Consider the following 18875-nt stretch of genomic DNA (forward strand, 5'->3'; position numbering starts at 1 on the left):
GCAGGAGGGCTAGGGAGAGCCCCCACCGGTTCAGGCGTCCCTCGGCAGATCCTGAAGTACGCTCCCAGGCTGCCTCGGATCGCTACAAGAAGGAGCTCCTACGCCAATGCTTCTCCTCTCGTCTCCCTCTCCGAAGAGAGGTTGGAACTCCCCGGATGCGTCGCGCCCGTTGAAGAGGGCTTGGAAGGCTCCCTGCAGTCCTTTGGCTTCTAGTCCGGAGGTTTTCCCGGAAGAATCGTCGGTGGAGGCGAAGAAACACAAGAAATCCTGTGATCGTTCTTCTTCTCGCGCTCCGCGCTCGGCGCCTGCTTCGAGGAAGAATTAGAAGATTCTCCTACGAGAGTACTCGCGGGACTTCAAGCTCAGATCACGGCGCTAGCAGACTCTCTAGCAGTTAGATCACGTAGGAAGAAGGACGTTTCTCTTCCGATCAAGAGATCTAGGCGCCGCTCTTCAGAGGATCGTTCTCCTTCATATGGGGAGGAGGTTTCGTATGAAGGTGGGGGCTCGCGTGAGCGCCCTCGACTCGCGGGTGGGAGCGCCTCACTCGCTGTGAGCGCCCTCGTCTCGCCTGGCTCTCTTTCTTTTTTTTCAATTTCAAGGCGCCAACATCGGTAGGACGCTCTATGGAGAAAGAAGTTTTTTCTCCAGATTGGATTCCCGCTTCCGGTAAGCGCACTGCACCTGCTCATCACGCGATTTCTTCAACTCCCTCGCGTGAGACTTCTCCTCAGCAGCCTCAAGATTATAGAAGGGCGCCCTTATACAAGTAGGCGTTCTTCTTCCAGATGTCACTCTCCTCGGAGTATCGGATCGTGACTTCTCTCCTGACAGGCATCTAGAGTCTGGTAGGAGTCGTGTGCATGATAGACGGCCTACTGTTAGCCGCTCCCCGCAAGGTAGGCGCCAAGAGCCTACTGCACATAGCTCTCCTAGTAGGCGCTCGTCTCTTTTAAGGCGTCATACTCCTTGATTCTTATTCTCCTAAGGGCAGACAACAAGAGTCTTTCAAGCGCCCTTCTCCGTGTAGGCGCTCTCCGCTTCTAGGCGCACTTCTCCTGACCGTTTGTCTCTTGGTAGGTCACCAGGAATCCGGAAGCGCCTTCTCCAAGTAGGCGTCTCGTTAGTTTTGAAGCGCCCTTCTCCTGAATGTTACCCTCTTGTTAGACGTCAAGAGTCTCGCAAGCAGCCTTCTCCTAGTAGGCGCATTTCGCCTTCCAGTCGAACTTCCGTTGATCGTACGCAACTGGACAGGTATGGAGAGCCGCGCAAGCGCTCTGCTCTCGATAGGCGCTCTTCTCCTGGCAGCCGCTCGCCCCAGGATAGGTGCATAGAGTATAGTAGGCGCTCGCCTCCTCGTAAGCGCCCTGCGGATGTTTCCGAGAATTCTCGGAGTAGGAGCCCTACCTCTCCTTCGGCTGAGATTCCGTATACCTCGAAGAGGGAGTCTCATCGTATACTTCCCAGATCTTCTCATCGTTCTCCAGTGATGATGAACTCTTCTAAGAGAGGGCGTTCTCCAACCTCTCGCTCAACTCCTGCTAGGATCCCTTCGTCACCTAACGGATCTCCGCGCTCGCCTCGACAAGACGTCCTAGAAGGTTTCGGATGAGGAACCGAACACTTCTGCTGCTGTCTTTCTTGTTACAAGAAGTCTTACAGAGCTACTTTTACAAGTTTTTGGGGATTCCCTTACGCCTACGGCTCCTCCTTCTCCTCACTCACTTTTTTCAACGGCGAAGACAGCGAAGAGTTCTTCTTGTGTGAGGATGAAGCCAACTCTTTCTATGAAGAAGGCACTGAGGAGTTTTGGTTCCTGGATGGCTCCAAAGAGAAGGGGGGAAAACGATGTTCGCTTTTCCTCCTTCGAAGTTATCAGGACGCGCTGGTTTCTGGTACGAAACAGGAGAGCCCTTAGGATTGGGTCTACCGTCTTCGGCTGATTCGGATTTTTCGGCACTGGTAGATTTCGACAAGGAAAGAAACTGCCCTTAACTCTGCTAAGACGACTTGGGCAATGAACGAATTGGATCATTTGCTCAAAGGTATGTTTAGAGTGCTAGAAGTATTTAACTTCCTTGATTGGTCGTTGGGAGTCCTAGCCAAGAAAATTGAAGTGCCAGAGTCAATTTCACCAGATGATCTTATGTGTGTTTTGTCTTGTATGGACAAGTCAGTAAGAGACGGAGCGATGGTGAAATCGCCTCCCTTTATGGGGCCGGCATCGTGAAGAAGAGGTCGGTTTACTGTTCCTTCTTAACGAAGTCGGTCTCCCATGCTCAGAGGTCTTCTTTGCTGTTTGCTCCTCTGTCTACTCAGTTGTTCCGAAACATCGAGTGCAGGACATTTCGAGGTCACTTTCGGCCAAAGCCACCCAGGGACCTTTGGCACAGTCGGCAAGAAAACCTCGCCCTTCCTTCCCTACCAAGGCTAAGAAGGAAAAAGGCAAGTGTTCGAGAACCCTTTCGAGGGGCATCTTCATCAAGAACCTCTACGTTTAGAGGTCGTAGACCTTCAAGAAGGGGTAAGACTTTCGCCAAGTCTGTTAAAGCCCCCAAATAACTTGCAAGTCCTTCAAACAACGGTGGGCGCCAGACTCTTAGAGTTTGCAGAAGTCTGGGCCCAAAAAGGGGCGGATCCTTGGACCCTTTCTATTTTGAGGAGAGGTTACCTCATCCCTTTCGTCGAAAGACCTCCCTTGACGACCATCCCAAGGGAACTGACGGCCAGGTACAGAGACCCCATCATGAATCAAGCTCTCCATCTAGCAGTAGATCAGATGCTGGAGAAGGGGGCTATCGAACTAGTGACAGACCATCATTCATCGGGCTTCTACAACCGCCTTTTCCTAGTCCGAAGTCCCTCAGGGGGATGGAGACCGGTGTTGGATGTAAGCGCCCTGAAACTTCTTCGTAGAAAAGAAGAAGTTCACGATGGAAACGCCTTCATCAGTGCTGGCAGCTCTTCGTCCAGGGGACTGGATGGTTTCCTTGGATTTTCAGGACGCTTACTTCCACGTACCGATCCATCCTTCCTCGAGGAAGTTTCTCAGATTCATGATGGGGGGGAAAATTTTTCAGTTCAGGGCTCTGTGTTTCGGCCTCTCGACGGCCCTCAAGTGTTCACGGGGATTTTGAGGAATGTGGCTCAATGGCTTCATTTGAAAGGGGTGAGGATATCCATGTACCGTCGACGATTGGCTAATAAGGGCCAATTCAGAAGATCGTTGTTTGAAGGACTTACAAGTAACTTTAGAATTGACGAAGGCTTTGGGACTTCTCGTCAAATTTCAAGAAGTCATCACTAATTCCCGAGCAAGAGTGTGTGTATCTCGGGATACAGATGAACTCTCTGAGTTTTCGGCTTTTTCCCTCGCAGGAAAGGATAGCCCGAGGATTCGAGAGAGTAACAACCTTCTTAGGGAAAGAAGTATGCACAGTGGGGAGGGATGGATGAGTCTGCTGGGGACACTCTCCTCTCTGGAGCAATTCGTTTCCCTAGGAAGGTTGCACCTGAGACCGCTCCAATTCTTTCTTCATCGGAATTGGAGTCGTCGTTCTCAGGATTTGACGTTCTCCCTGTCGTTATCCCAGGAAATCAAGAAACATCTCTTATGGTGGACAGATCCCAACCTCTTTGCGAAGGGACTGTCTCTTCAATCACAGACCCCCAACCTGGTGTTGTTCTCCGACGCGTCGGACATGGGGTGGGGTGCAACTCTGGGAACCAACGAAGTGTCAGGTACCTGGGTGGGGGACCAGGTAAGCCTGGCACATCAACAGAAAGGAGTTGATGGCTGTGTGGTTGGCTCTGAAGGCTTTCGAGCCCAAAGTCAGAAGATCGGTAGTGCAGGTCAACGCGGACAACACTACAGCTCTGGCATACATCAGGAAACGGGGGGACGCATTCCTTCTCCCTGTACGAGACAGCAAGAGACCTTCTTCTGTGGGCAGAAGAAAGAGGAATCAAGCTTCTCACCAGGTTCGTGCAGGGAGAAAGGAATGTAAGAGCAGATCTCCTCAGCAGGAAAGATCAGGTCCTTCCCACAGAGTGGACCCTTCATCTGGATGTATGCCAGAGCCTGTGGAAGTTATGGGGCAGGCCACACATAGACCTCTTTACCACGTCAAAGAACAAGAGGCTGGATCCTTACTGCTCTCCGATATCGGATCCAGAGGCAGTAGCAATAGATGCTCTTCTTCTAGACTGGAACGGACTCGACGTCTACGCGTTTCCCCCCTTCAAGATCCTGGGGCTAACTATCAAGAAGTTCGTAGAGTCCGATTCAACGAGAATGACCTTAATCGCTCCCTTTTGGCCGGCCCAAGAATGGTTCACAGAGGTACTGGAATGGTTGGTGGACCTTCCCAAGATCGCTCCCGCTAAGGAGCGATCTACTCAGACAACCCCACTTCGACAGGTACCACAAAAATCTCCTCGCTCTCAGTCTGACTGGTTTCAGACTGTCCAAAGTTTGGTCAGAGCGAAAGGCTTTTTCAGCAGCAGCTGCTAAAGCAATCGCAAGAGCGAGGAGACCTTCCACCTTGCGTGTATACCAGTCAAAGTGGGATGTCTTCAGACGTTGGTGCAAGAGAAGAAACATTTCCTCTTCCAGTACCTCTGTGACCCAAATTGCGGATTTCCTTATTTTCCTCAAAGAAGAATGTCATCTGGTTGTGTCAACTATTAAGGGATACCGCAGTATGTTGGCGGCGGTATTTCGGCATAGAGGCTTAAATATATCCGATGATAAGGACCTGCATGATCTTATTAGATCATTTGAAACCATTAAGCGTCCTCATGTAGTACCGAACTGGAATCTAGACGTAGTCCTACAATTCCTTGGATCGTCTAGATTCGAACCTCCTGGCTTAGCCTCTTTCAAGGACTTGACGAAGAAGGCTATCTTCCTTTTGGCCCTAGCTACAGCTAAAAGAGTGAGTGAGCTCCAAGCTATGAGGGCAATGTAGGGTTTTAAGGAAGATTCTATGGTATGTTCGTTTCTTCCAAGTTTCCTTGCAAAGAATGAAAACCCATCACGCCCTTGGCCCAGGAGCTTTGAAGTTCGTAGTTTATCTTTTCTAGTAGGGGAAGAGGGCCTGAAAGAACTCTTTGCCCTATGAGAATTATGAAGTAGTTCCTTAAGAGGAAGGAACAACTTAAGGCTAATCAAGATGTACTTTGGTGCTCCGTAAAGGACCCCACTCGGCCCATGTCGAAGAATGCTCTTTCCTTTTTTCTGAGAAGCCTTATTACAGAGGCACATGTTGCCTGTAAGGAAGATCAGTTTAGACTACTGAAAGTGAAAGCTCACGAGGTGAGAGCCATCGCAACTTCGCTTGCATTCAGAAAAAATATGTCTGTGCGGAACTTGATGGAGGCGACTTTTTGGAGATGCCAATCGGTTTTCGCAAACCACTACCTACGTGATGTAAAAATCACATATGATAAATGCTTCGCCTTGGGTCCTTTCGTATCGGCGGATTCGGTGCTGGGGCAGGGAGCTGAAACTTATCCTGTGTAAATTTTTTATATGTTACCCTATATTTTATATTGTTGTTTTTTGGTTGTCTGAAAGAGGTTTGCAGGAGGCACCTCTTTTTGTCGTAATATTAACCCTTTGTATTTTGGTTAGGTGGTCTGGTGGGTTTTGGCTCCTTGCAGAGGTAGTGGTAAGGATCTGTTAGGTAAGCGGACAAGGTCCCTCTAACAGCATCCGACTTGGATTCTACCACAATAGGGGATCACATATCCCAGTGGTAGATCCGAGAGTCTTTCAGCATCAGGTCCCGTCCTAGCTGTAGCTCTCCAGGCAATGCAGACTCAGAGATAGTATCTATGAAGTCTTCATCCTGAAAAGGTGAGAACCAAGGTTTTTATATCCTACAACATTAGTTGTTTCCCGTCTTACCTGTATTATTGAGCTGTCTCTTACCCTCCACCAAGGGTGCCAATCAGCTAAGTATATATCTGTCAGGGAAGTTCATGTACAAAAATGATATTGTTAAACTACAATAAAGTTTTGTACATACTTACCTGGCAGATATATACGATTAATGGCCCACCCAGCCTCCCCTCAGGAGACAGGTGGAAGAGAAAAATCTGACAAGCTTACGGGAGTGGTTCGTACATCCGCCACCCAGCGGCGGGTAAGGTAGACCACCTGACCTACCTGTCGCGTGTGCCGCGAGATTTGAAATTCTGTCGGGAACGTCGGAGACTATAGCTAAGTATATATCTGCCAGGTAAGTATGTACAAAACTTTATTGTAGTTTAACAATATCATTTTACATTAATGCCATCAGTACAGTACTGTACTGTACTGTACTGTCATTGTGATAGTTAGTTTTTCTGTTATTTATAAGTCTTTCTGTTTCAGGATACTGGAGGAAATAGAGGCACTGCAGGCAATAATGTTGGATGAAGTGACGGTATTACAAGGAGAAAGGTTAGTTTGTAATAGAAAGATCATAATATATACTTAGAATAAAAAAATTGATGGACCCCTTTGCTGATTTTGCGAGTTCTTGGGTACATCTCTTATAGAGGACCCTTGTCCCATAACTAACATTGATGTAGGAAATAAAGTTATATATGATGAGAGCATTGATTTTCAGTTAGATATGTAAATCCACTACTTTTCTCACAGAAGCTGACTGACCAAAAACCAGAGTACAGTTCATATTTTTTCTAGTTTCTTCAGATAACAATAAAATCGTTCAAGGTGATTATGGGAAAAATTTAATTTTGTAAACTCGTGTTGAGGATTTTTTAAATAATTTTTCTAATAATTTACGTAAAATCACTGATCTGGCAGTTTCCTATAAAAGAAATGAACAGAATATCAATTTTGATGCTTGAGCCCTCAGCATAGGCAACATTTGTATCTTGCTAATTAAAGTTACCCTTACAGTGGTGTGCCAAATGGTGTGGAGGTCACTGTAGTACCAGCTACGGCCCAGAACATTGATGAACAGCATGTGAGAGTCACATTGGTTTTGACATTACCACCTGAGTACCCAGATGTTCCTCCTAATATCATACTGAGGTGTGTATTTTTTATTGTCAGTTGATGATATTGCTTTAATTTCATTCTTAAATTTGTGCATCACACTGTAAACAGTGCATAAGATTTTTTGCAGCATTACTTGAGGTACTGGTTTGCATTTCTTTTATAGCTGTCAGACGTCTACTCTTTCTTCAGTTCTCACAACTCTTATAAGTAAAAATCCTTTGGGCAACCTTCGTATGAGTGTATTCAAAAATGTGAGTCCCAGGTCTTGTTAAAACACTTAAAAATTACTCTCTTCTTCGCAAGTCCATCAATCAATCATACTGTTCCCACATTTGAGGTTCAAGTGGTTGTTGAACTTTGTTACATTGTTGTTAAGGGTAGTGAGTGAGAAAATACCCTTCATTCACCTACATCAGCATTCACTTTTTCTTGGCTTTGCTCACTCTCTTCCCAGCTGTTTTTTAATACTCATGAATTAAAATGAGATTTGTTTGTTTGCTCATCATTTTGGGTTGTTAATTATGCCTTTCTTATTGGTTTTGTCCTAGATGCAGAAAATCATGCTCTTGTTGTTGCAGGGGTTGTGGGCATCCTTGGAAGCACTTTATGTCCCCTTGTAATGATAAACCCTTACAGGTACAGGCAGTTCCGGGTTATTGACGATAATGTTTTATGGGGCTTGTCAAGCGACGAAAATTGGTGATTTTCGGCGCCAATTTCTGCTTATCGGTGCTAATAGTCGGGTATTGACACTGATGTCCGGTTATTGGCACCAAAATCAGGTTATCGGCCATTTTCGTTTATTGTCATACTGTTAGAACTGAACCCAGGCTGACAACCAGGTACTGCCTGTGCTGTTCTTCACCTTTATGCCATGCTGTACAGGAGCTCACAAAAGTTATTTTCCCCTTTCACTTTTGCTTGACTTCAAATGACAATCTCACATGGATTTGGAACAGTTCATGCAGTTCCATGAAAGGATCCCGCCGAAGGGGTAAGTTTTAATTATGAAAGGTAATGGTTTGCATTCTTGTAAGGACAAATATAAAAAAAATTTTCATCATATGTGTTTCTAAGATTTGCAAACCAGAGTCTTTTATCTTAATCCCACATCAAGTATCTCTGCAGAGTCCCAAGAAAAAGTGCTTACCAAACTTCAACAGTCCTTTGGAGCTTGTGCAGGGAATATTCCTTGATAATAGGATCTGGTTTTTATATGTAAAGAAATATAAATTACCTTCAAAATTTGATATCATGATGATTGGTTCCCCAAAGATAGGTCAGTTACCACTTGCTAGAGTGGTTGTTTGTAGCATCTCTGCTTCTTCTGTCAACAAGACATATAAAAATTATGAGCTTAGGGACATTTGAGACTTCCAGGGTGGGCTAAATGTTATTGGTTGGTTTGAGTGAAATGGTATGGTTTTCTTAATAAAACTTGATCTTCACTTTAATTGCTTTTGAAAGAAACTTGGTAATACTGTTCTGTTATTTATGATTCTATGAAAAAATCTAGAAAAGTTTTATGAATCAAGGTAGTATTGTTGCAAATTAAAGTACGTATTTCATGTGTGTACAGCAATTCAGGAGTTAATAAAAATTCATTATAATGAACATAGCAGGAAATAAAGGATTATTTTTTTTATCCTCAATGATGGTTTAGAATAGGTCTTTTTGTTATTTTTTTTACCTTTTTTTTGTATGCTAAAGTACCAGGTATGTTTACACAAGGTGTTTAGTTATTGAGCATTTTCCAGGAACCCAAGGGGAGTAGATGACTACGTTTTAATGAAAATCCAGAAGGAGAGCAAACAGAAGTGTGAAGAATTCCTGGGTTGTCCTGTGATTTATGAGTTGATTGAAGTAAGTTGATTTCTAGATTTGATATTTCTTGGGTAATCTATCTGATTGATATTGTATGAGTTAGCATTTGATAAAGAAATAAGAAGTGGTTCTGTGTGTACGTTGTTTAGGTAATTGATGTCTCTCTTCATTATTAAACAGGTTGTCCGGGACAATTTGACTGCAAACAATGCTCCAAGCTGCCCTTGTGCCATATGTTTACATCACTTTACGGACACAGATGTTTTTACTAAGACTTTATGCTTCCATTATTTTCATTCATACTGCTTGGGAAGGTTAGTTGTATGTCTTGAATTATTAGTATTTGCCAACTCTGCTTGCATGCCTTGTGTACATAACAAATGACCTTTGTTATGTGACCATTAGAGGAAAGGAAGCTTGAGACCTGTCCATATTTGCTCATACAGTTCAGAATGTGTCTTTTTGTTAATTTAGGTACAAAGTCAATTCTCTTAAGATTTTCCTTTGAATAACTTAATTTTTTCACGAATTATAGCAGCCCCTTGATACATTTTCAGGTACATTGCTAGTTGCGAGGATGAAGCAGCTGCTGAGGAAGAAGAGCCTCAACCTGCATGGATGGCACGAGAAAAGAAGCCCATCATGTGCCCAGTTTGCCGAGATCCTCTACAAAAGGAGGTAGAGTATTCAGTCTTATTTTAGATATACCGTATATTTCGGCGTACAAGTTGACCCTTTAGCCCCAAAAAATCATGCCAAAATTAGGGGGTCGACTTATCTAACGGTAACAAAAAGTGAATCTTTATTATTTAGGCATATTGGTACAGGAATCCAGGCTTTACAGTAGGTTAATAACAATGACAGCCTTGTTGAGGTAACTATGTATGTAAATACCAGTATTAAAAACATTTCACACTGTAATACGACAATAATAATACATTAGAACATCCATTACCTTGAATAAAATGAAAAAAATCAAAGTATCTTGAAGAAACCCCAATCACACAGCAAGTGTAAACATTGCGCAGTCATTTGTAGTACTGTAGTTGAGAAGGATGCGTTCACTCTGACAGTTTTGTATTTACCGGGGTATTGTTCAAAAATATTTATGGTATGACATCTTTATTTATCACATAAAATAAAATAAAAAAAATTGCATTTAATGGTAAATATGTATTGAAAATTACTTGAGTCATCGTCACTTGAATTAAACAATTCATCAAACATTAACTTGAGTAGCAGTTTGTACATACATATATACGTAGGCTGTTATGCAGCGTTAGTTAGCGCTTTGTTTGTTTGCATTACACTCGAGTAACGTATCTTTCGTTTCGTCATTTCTAATCATATTTGCAGGTATTCATCTTTTATATGTTACACAGATTTGTTAATATACCGAGTATATTACCTGTATTTCATATGGTAAGTAGAGCAACATGTACCGTAATAACATTCAGGTTATTTTATATGATACTTTTACCCTGCTGCTTATATTGAGCGTATGGTTGGCCTCACATTTTATAGGTCGACTAATATACCCGATATTAGTTAAAATCATAAAAATTTACTCAGAATAGGGGGGTCGACTTATCTTCCGGTCGACGTATACGCCGAAATATACAGTATGTTGTACTAGGAAGTCGAATTTGGTTGGCCTAATGTTTCATAGTCGTACTGCGAGATATTCTCCCGTTACAACCTTTTTACTCTCAATTTCCCTTGCAGTAGTGAATGACCTCATAGGTCCTAGTGCATGGCCCTTGGCCTAAATTAAGTATTCTGTTTCTTTCCATTCACTTACACTTAGCCAAGGGAAATTAATTTCACTGAGGTATGATACCTGGAGAAAGAATTTTGTGTTAACTATATCTTAGTGGAACAGTCTAAGATTCTGTTGATTTGCTATAAAAATGAACTATTATCCTGATGACAGCAGAGAATTTTCCATTGTGAACCTATTTTAGCAATTACCTGTTACAAAAGTGAAAGTAAATTTGGCACTGGCAAATAAAATCCTAAGTAAGAAAGTGCTGATGCATATATTCAGAATACAGTCTCTTTGTCATTATGGAAATATATGGCTGGGAAAACTTGTGCATTTCTGTATAATATACAAGAGTTTAATGTTTTGTGAAAAGAATGGCGTAGGCTTAGTTTTGTGGAAAAGGTGCGTACTGTGAAAGTCAGTAGTAAAAGGAGGGGAATGAGTCTGAGAAAATGCTGAGTTTAGGGATAAGCAGAGAGGTTGGAAGGAAAGGATTTTAAAGTTAAGTGCAATGTTGTACATAAGAAATACTTGTCCATCGTCGAATCACGTTATCTTATGGTGCTTTAGTTTTATTTGCATTTGTCATTGCAATTGCCAATGATCCATCCAAAATAAACACATACTGGTATACCATCTGTTTGTGCAGTGGTAAAACATGAATGTGGAAAAATCAACAAAGCATTATGGCATATTACAAGCAAGAGACTAAGTTCACCTTATGATTACAATGGAATTTGTTCATGAAACTTACCTGTCAGATATATATATAGCTGTATTTTCTGAAGTCCGACAGAATTTTAAAAACTTCCGACACACGCAGTGGTCGGCCAGGTGGTTAGTACCCATTCCCGCCGCTGGGAGGCGGGTATCAGGAACCATTCCCATTTTCTATTCATAATTTTTCTGTCGCTGGTGCTGAAAACACCTGTTTTCAGTACCTCCGTCTTAGGATTTTGGAAACTTCATTGCCGCTAAGTATCCTAATTGTCTTTTGATTTATTTACTTGGATTTGTGGGATTTGTGGCTAGGCATACGCTATCTTAAATTGATTTGAATTTGATTCATTTTTGCATAAAATATCTGAATCTAGTTAGGCTAGTTTCAGACGGGGTTGTCTGCAAAGATAGGGTGTGGCTACCGAAAGCTTCGGTAGATCCGCACTTGGTATGTACAAGGGGTATGGGTCTTGCTTCTTTGTTGAGATTTGTCATGTAAGGAGTGTGAGACTTTGTCTATTCCGTAAGGAAGACGTATGATTCGTATGTACGCAATTAATCAGTAAACATGTCTAATTCCGTAAGGAAGACGTATGATTCATATGTACGCAATTAATCAGTAACAAAAGTCAGGGTAGTGAACCTGCTAACCTTCCTGTAGACTTTATTTTGCCTAACCCTGTAGTATGGCCTACGGGCTATGAATATGTCTACGAGAGGTGCTCGCTCTCCTTCATTGCTGTGAAGTGCTACTTCTGTAATTGTTACTCCTAACCCTGCAGTGTTGCCTTCGGGCCCTAAGCAGTGTCTGTAGAGGATTACCCTTTCTCTGATACTCTTTCGATTCGTATCTTAGAATCGAAAGTGCTTGCTTTAGAGAGTAAAAGTGAAGTGCAGAAGTGCAGTGATACCCCTTGTGTAGTGGAGGGTGTGCGTCAGATCGGCCTCGTCGTTCGCCTCTAGGCCGGGACCTCTGCTTGACTCCCAGGACCCGGGGAGGGAGCATGTCGAAAGCCTAAGGAGGGTTACAAGGAACCCCCACCGATCTGGCGTGCCTTCGGCAGTTTCTGATGAAAATCCCCAGACTGCCAAAGTGCAGTGCGCGTGCACGAATCCTGAAAGATTGCTTCTCGTCCTCCGAATGCGTCCTCCCCATGCAGGGGTTGGAGCTTTCGGAAGGACTCGCGCCCTCTAAATAGAAGCTTTATAGAAGAGGACGCTTCACGTCCTCTCTCTCTCTCTCGTTATGCGTTTCAGTGAGAAGTAAGAAGGCGAACGTCGCCTGAACTCGTGTCCGTCTTTCCACCGATGAAAATACGTAAAAGAAGTCATAGTAGCAGGAAGCTTTTGAGAGCGGACGCCCGGGACGCTGGATGGACTCCAGGCGCGCGCGGGTGCACGCCAAAGTGCGCGCCAGTGGACGCCGAGCGCGCTCCAGTGGACGCCAGAGCGCGCTCCAGTGGACGCCTGAGCGCGCTCCAGTGGACGCCGAGCGCGTTCCAGTGGACGCCGAGCGCGCGCCAGTGGACGCCGAGCGTGCACCAGCGCACGCCAGGTGTGTCGCCTGGCTGAACGTTTCTGTTGAACTCTTCAAGCTCTTGTTTCAGATATGGGCCCAAAGAATGTTTACCTCTACCTCCGGTGATACCTTCTACCTCACCTGCAAAGAATGTGAAGTAGGCAGTGCTTCGGAGGAAGTTTAAAGTGAACAGACAACTTCTTCTTCGAAACCAGCAAGACATCGGGTTTCGTGAATTCAAGAGGTCTCTGTCAATTAATATTGCTTTTCGCATAGGTGGATGGAGTTAAGGAAAGCTCAAGGGAAGATCTCGTTTGCTCTACCGCAACCTTTGCCATTCGGACCCAATAAATTTAAGTTGCCACTACCGCAGTCAAGACTTTGCGATAAGGCAGTTACGGGTTATGTAAGGCTCGATGTCCTGCACGTCAGGACTCTCGGCAACGTTCAGTGGGATTCTTGCAAAGGCACTCATCAAAAGGACGCTCTTCAGGAAAGCGCAAGACAGGACTTCCTTTGCCATACTGCCAATAAATTTTAAGCTTTAGCAGGCATTAGTTGTGATACGGGAGAGGAAGCTGGTTGGAGAGTTTCTTCCTCTTCCCAGGATAATTTTGCAAGCTTTTTAGCCCATCTGAAAGGGTTTTTCAGATGATAGATTTTGTTAGTTTCTAGTCGGGACTACGCTGCCGAATTGAACATCGTCGTTCTACCTGCCGTAAGCCCAGTCTCTTAACAGGATTCTTGCCCCTTCCTCGTTTGAGACGGGAATCGAAAAAATTAAATGCTTGACTCCCTGGATTACGTTTTGTCAATTCAGTGACTTTCCCCCATTGACAATATACTTTCGTTTTGTCAAGTAAGTGGGTATCCCCTCATTGACAAAATATCTCTTTGTCCCGTAAATGGGTTAGTTCTCATTGACAAACATCTCATTAACTTGATATTGCGTAAGCGAATAAGCTCTTATTGACAAGATTCGGAAGAGCTCTCATTCGTCATTCGCAGACTCGTACAAGAAATAGACTTGTAGACTACGTCAATGAACGCTTATGTCCAGTAACATAAGAAGCTTGAGCTGACTGCTTCGATTCTCTTAAGTTTTGTTCATGAAACTTGCCTGTCAGATATGTATGTAGCTGTATTTCCGAATTCAGCTATATATATGTCTGCCAGGTAAGTATGAACAAACTTTATTGTGATATAATTTCATATTTTGCCTTGCGTTATTTTACTTCTGGTTGGTTCAAGTCATATACGCTTGCTGTAGTTACCTCTTCGGATGGCAACCGAGAGGTCTATTGTCTATTTTAAGGACATTTAATCGTTACTCCCTGCAGCCTTCCAGGAGTTTCCGATTTATCTTTTACCGTTGTATGGTAGTGTTCTGACGACACAAACGCATCTATATATTTAGCGTTTTCTGTTTCGCTTAAATATACCAGCTTGAGAGTCTTTCGGCTCAAAAAATAAGGGCTGGACTATTTCTTCGTAGAATAGGGTAGCTGGCAACCCAGACATAAAGTTAAGAGACGACGTTCGTAAGCTGCTGGCTGCTGCTGTCACGCTGTGTCTGTCTTCCAGTCCAACCGAGCCAGTAACAGATCGGGCGCTGTCATGCGCCGTAGGTTACGTCTCTCTCTCCTGCGGGATTGACTGACTAACCGTATCTCTGTGCTGGCGGTTACGTCTCTCCTGCGGGATTGACTGACTAACTGTAACTCTGCCCTACAATCACGGACTTTAGCCTAAGATTGAGGGGATTTCTTACGTGAATGAATAAACGTTGCATTCGTTTTGCCTTACTATGTTCAACAGAGTTATCTCTTAATCCTTTCGGTGCTCGTTACCGCACGGTATAGAACTACGAGTCTACCGCAACATTGCACTTTTATATGCTCTACTGCTTAGGCAAAGCGCAGCCTTATTAGGGAAGTAAGCATACTCGGGGAGGGAATGGATGAGCTTGCTGGGGACCATTTCCTTCCTGAAGAAGTTTGTTTCCCCGAATAGACTGCAATTCAGACCACAGTTTTTTCCTACCGGGAAACTGAAATATTATTCAAGATCTAGGAATGATTCTGAACATCTCTCAGTGCGTTTATCACCTGAGGTGATAGAAAGAAGGTGCCGGACATCTTGATAGGGTTTCAGATGTCCTGGATCTTAATCTGAAAGAAGTAAAAGCGATTCGGTAGTCCCTCCAGTCCTCGTAACGAGTTTTGGGAACCAGTGGTCCAGATCAACTCTGATATTCCACAGCTCTCTCATATCTTAAGAAGTATCTTCTCTCGGTCCCTGTTCGAGTTTACGAGAAAGCCTATTATAACAACAGGCGTAGAATGTAACGATCCTCTAGAGGTTCGTTACCGGATTGCGAAAGTCCGTACGAATCGTCTCGATCGACGGCAGCAACTATTGACTTCCGAGTGGAATCTTTCTTTAGAAGTAAGTTGAGAGTTGTGGAGACTTTAGGGACGCCCTTTCATTCTTCTCTTCGATATGTTGAGGACGAAGAGGCTTCTTCTTCTCTGCTCCCTTATTCTCGATCCGGGATCGGTACCATTAAACGCCATCCTATGATATTGAACGGGGATGGATATTTAGTCTCTTTTCCCCTTTTTTCAATCGCTTAGGAAATGTAATAAGAGGATTTATGACGTCACAGGGAGCGACAATGACGCTGATCGCCCCATGTTGGCCTTCAGGATCCTGGATTCACAGAGGTCACATACTTCCTAGTTCACTTTCCAAGGACCTTTTCCGAGAGAGTCGGTCTACTCTAACTCGAAAGGTACCTATAACCTCTCCGCTCTGAGTCTTGACTACGTTCAGGCTATCGAGATGTTGACAGGAATAAGATTACCGTCTTCCATTTCCGTCTGAAGAATGGGATAAGCTGGCAGTCACAACTATTAAAGAATACGCAAATATGTTGTTGACGGCCTTTGGGCTCAGAGATTTGCGTCTGTCAAACAACAAAGCCCTTCACGATCTTTGAGTTCTGTGGAATCTCGAACCTCGCTCACCATCTACTTTTTGTCTCACCTGTTTTCTCGGAGTCAGACACTCGTGCGAGATCAGGCGACATATAGTAGCCCTGAGTTTCTTGTTGACGAAGTCGGTTGCGTTGATACACCCCGATGATCGTGTAACATGAGACCAGGTTGGACTGTCAGGCATTCTTCCTTCGGGACTGAATCGCCTTTTTGCTCCTCGCTCCTTTCTCTGGCACCAGAAGCTCGAGTCAGGAGTTGATTCGCTGACGACGTTGGGTTGCGTTGATACACCCCCAAGGTTTGCTTAGATTGAATCGCCCAGGTAGTCCAGATACTCATCCTTCAGCGAAGAATAGTGCCTTATGTCTTCAGGGTACAGCCTTGCTGTCCTTGATTCGTCTGACTGGTCAACTGGTCGGTCACCTGACTTTAGTACAGACGGACTGACTGTGCATGTCCAGATCGAAGCTTTCAATATGGAACTTAGACGTAGTCTGAAGTTCTTGATGTCAAAGCATTCGAACCTCTCCTACCTGTTAACTTCTTGCATGTGATCAGGAAGGCCTTCTTCTAACCACCCTAGATACGACAAAGAGGGTTAGTGAGATTTTAAGCCATCGTCACAAGTTTTGGCTTTAGAGAACACAAGGCGGTGTGCTCTCTAACCCTTCCGTTGTGGCCTAAGAATGGTAACCCTTTTTGTTTTTCCTTGGGCCCAGGAGCTTGGAAGCAAGGATGGCACAAGTTAGTGGGCAGGAGCCAGAGAGAGTCCTGTGCCCTGTCGGGTCTCTCAAGTTTTATCTACATAAAACTCAAGAAAGTCGAAGTCAATCGGGCAATCTGCAGTGTTCCGAAAAAGACCAGACTTGCCCATATCGAAGAACAGCCTGGCTTTAGTGTTAAGGAGTTCTTTCAAAAAATGCTCCTTCATTGTGTTTGCACAAAGATTTGAAATCTTTTATCTGAATGCTCACGAGGTGAGGGCGCGGCCTCGGAAGCATTTCAACAGAGCATGGCACTTCAGCAACATCCTGAGTACCATGTTTTAGCGAAGCAACTCTGTGTTCACTTCACACTCCCTGCGAGATGTGAAGATGGCATATGAGATCTGCTGCTCGCTAGGGCCATACGTGTCTGCAGACACAATCTTGGGGGCAAGAAGTACCACTCATCCTATCCTGTAGAAAATGGTTAGGAAGAGCTCTTAATTTAGTTGTTGAGTCGCCGACAACGGCGACTTCTTAACTCTTAAGCCTTAGTTAACACACCTTAACTTTGGCTAGGTTGGTCAGGTGGTGATATATATATATATATATATATATTTATTTTACTTCTTAGCCCTCATGGTATGGTCAATATGGTCTAGTCACGTCGTGGTCTCGCCCCTGTTGACAGATCATCTGAGTGCACCAGCTATATAGGTCTCTACCTCGCTGGCAACTCTAGTAGCACAAGCAGACTTACGTGGCAGTAACCACGAAGCCAGCTATGCTAACAGGTGGAACCAAGATGTAAATCATCTGCATGCATTTGTTTCCCAAAATCCTTCTATTCTGTCCCTTCCCACCTCCAAAGGTGGGATTCAGCTATATATATATCTGACAGGTAAGTTTCATGAACAAAATGATATTGTTATGATACAATAAAGTTTGTTCATACTTACCTGGCAGATATATATAATCAAGTACCCACCCACCTCCCCTCAGGGGACAGTGGAAATAAAAATTATGAATAGAAAATGGGAATGGTTCCTGATACCCGCCTCCCAGCGGCGGGAATGGGTACTAACCACCTGGCCGACCACTGCGTGTGTCGGAAGTTTTTAAAATTCTGTCGGACTTCAGAAAATACAGCTATATATATATCTGCCAGGTAAGTATGAACAAACTTTATTGTATCATAACAATATCATATTTAGTTGGAATCCATTCCTCATTTACTGACATGGTTTGGCTCCAAGAACCAAGTCACTAGCTCATGCTAAATCTTCATTTTTCAATTGTGGTTGTCTAAGACTGTTTTTTGGAGATTTATTCTTCCTTTTTGAAGTGGACCTTATATAGTAATATTTTAAGCAGTCTACAGTACCATAATGATTTTATAACTATATCTCTTTAAAAAAAAAATTCCCTAACATTCAAGATTAGGCTAACCTAACTCGGGCAAATTTGTAATGTTTTGCTCAGTATTCAGTGAATTCTAATGTAATCCTGTTGATTCCTTTCTTGTTCTTGTACAGTAACTCAGAAAAGTTGTACAACACTCAAAATCCTGTGATATTATCTGGGAACTTTCTTGTAAACGTATGATGCTACCTTGCATACGTTTGAAGTTTCTTTATATGTAATTTATTATATAACTTCTTTGCAGCTGAGTAGTGCTGAGTTGCTGATGTGCCTTCCACCTGAGGAGGACAAGACTGTTGCAGAGTTTAGGGCTGATGATCCAGATATAATGGCTCTTCAGCAACGCATGGCCAGACTATACGTGGAACAGAAGGAGAAAGGTGGCATTATTGATCTTGAGGAAGAGAAGAACAAATTTTTGCTCTCATCCAATAGGGTATGTTATCATTCCTCAACAGAATATTCTACAAATCAGTAATTCAGTAACAGAATATGCTGCTATTGAGTCACAAAGCTTTTTACTTTAAATAATTTGTATGTGAATTTCTAGCTAGTGTTTTATAAGGATTTTTTTTCTGTAGGACATAACATATGCATTTTTGAAAATATTTTACAGCAGGTAGTAAAATTGGCTTTTTTTTTTTTTTTTTGCTCATTAGACATAAGCAGGACTTGTTTTTCTGAGTGAATTAGAGGCTGGTTGCAGAGATTATGCACACATATTCAGTAATTTAATGGGTAGGATATCTATTACTGCATTTCTGTCACTATTGTTTTGTCTTTCTATTTATCCTATTATGACAAACAGTCACAATTGACAGAACTTAGGTATGGAGGGATGGAAACGTTCTTTGTCTCAACAGAATTTTAACAAATTGTTTATCTGATCCAGATTTGATTAATGCAG

The 18875-nt window shown here is 43.4% G+C and overlaps 1 protein-coding gene across 1 annotated transcript in view; it reads left to right on the plus strand.

Moving 5' to 3' along the window:
• LOC135197683 (E3 ubiquitin-protein ligase RNF25-like) overlaps positions 1-18875 on the plus strand; it is a 72652-nt gene that overhangs the window by 21392 nt on the left and 32385 nt on the right. Inside the window, exons 2-7 of the mRNA XM_064224701.1 lie at positions 6380-6448; positions 6914-7048; positions 8773-8878; positions 9020-9153; positions 9397-9517; positions 18213-18404. Of these exons, the coding sequence (XP_064080771.1) occupies positions 6380-6448; positions 6914-7048; positions 8773-8878; positions 9020-9153; positions 9397-9517; positions 18213-18404 (757 nt within the window). The remainder of the gene's footprint in view (positions 1-6379; positions 6449-6913; positions 7049-8772; positions 8879-9019; positions 9154-9396; positions 9518-18212; positions 18405-18875) is intronic.

This window comes from Macrobrachium nipponense, chromosome 21, assembly GCF_015104395.2.
Source record: "Macrobrachium nipponense isolate FS-2020 chromosome 21, ASM1510439v2, whole genome shotgun sequence".
NCBI lineage: Eukaryota > Metazoa > Arthropoda > Malacostraca > Decapoda > Palaemonidae > Macrobrachium > Macrobrachium nipponense.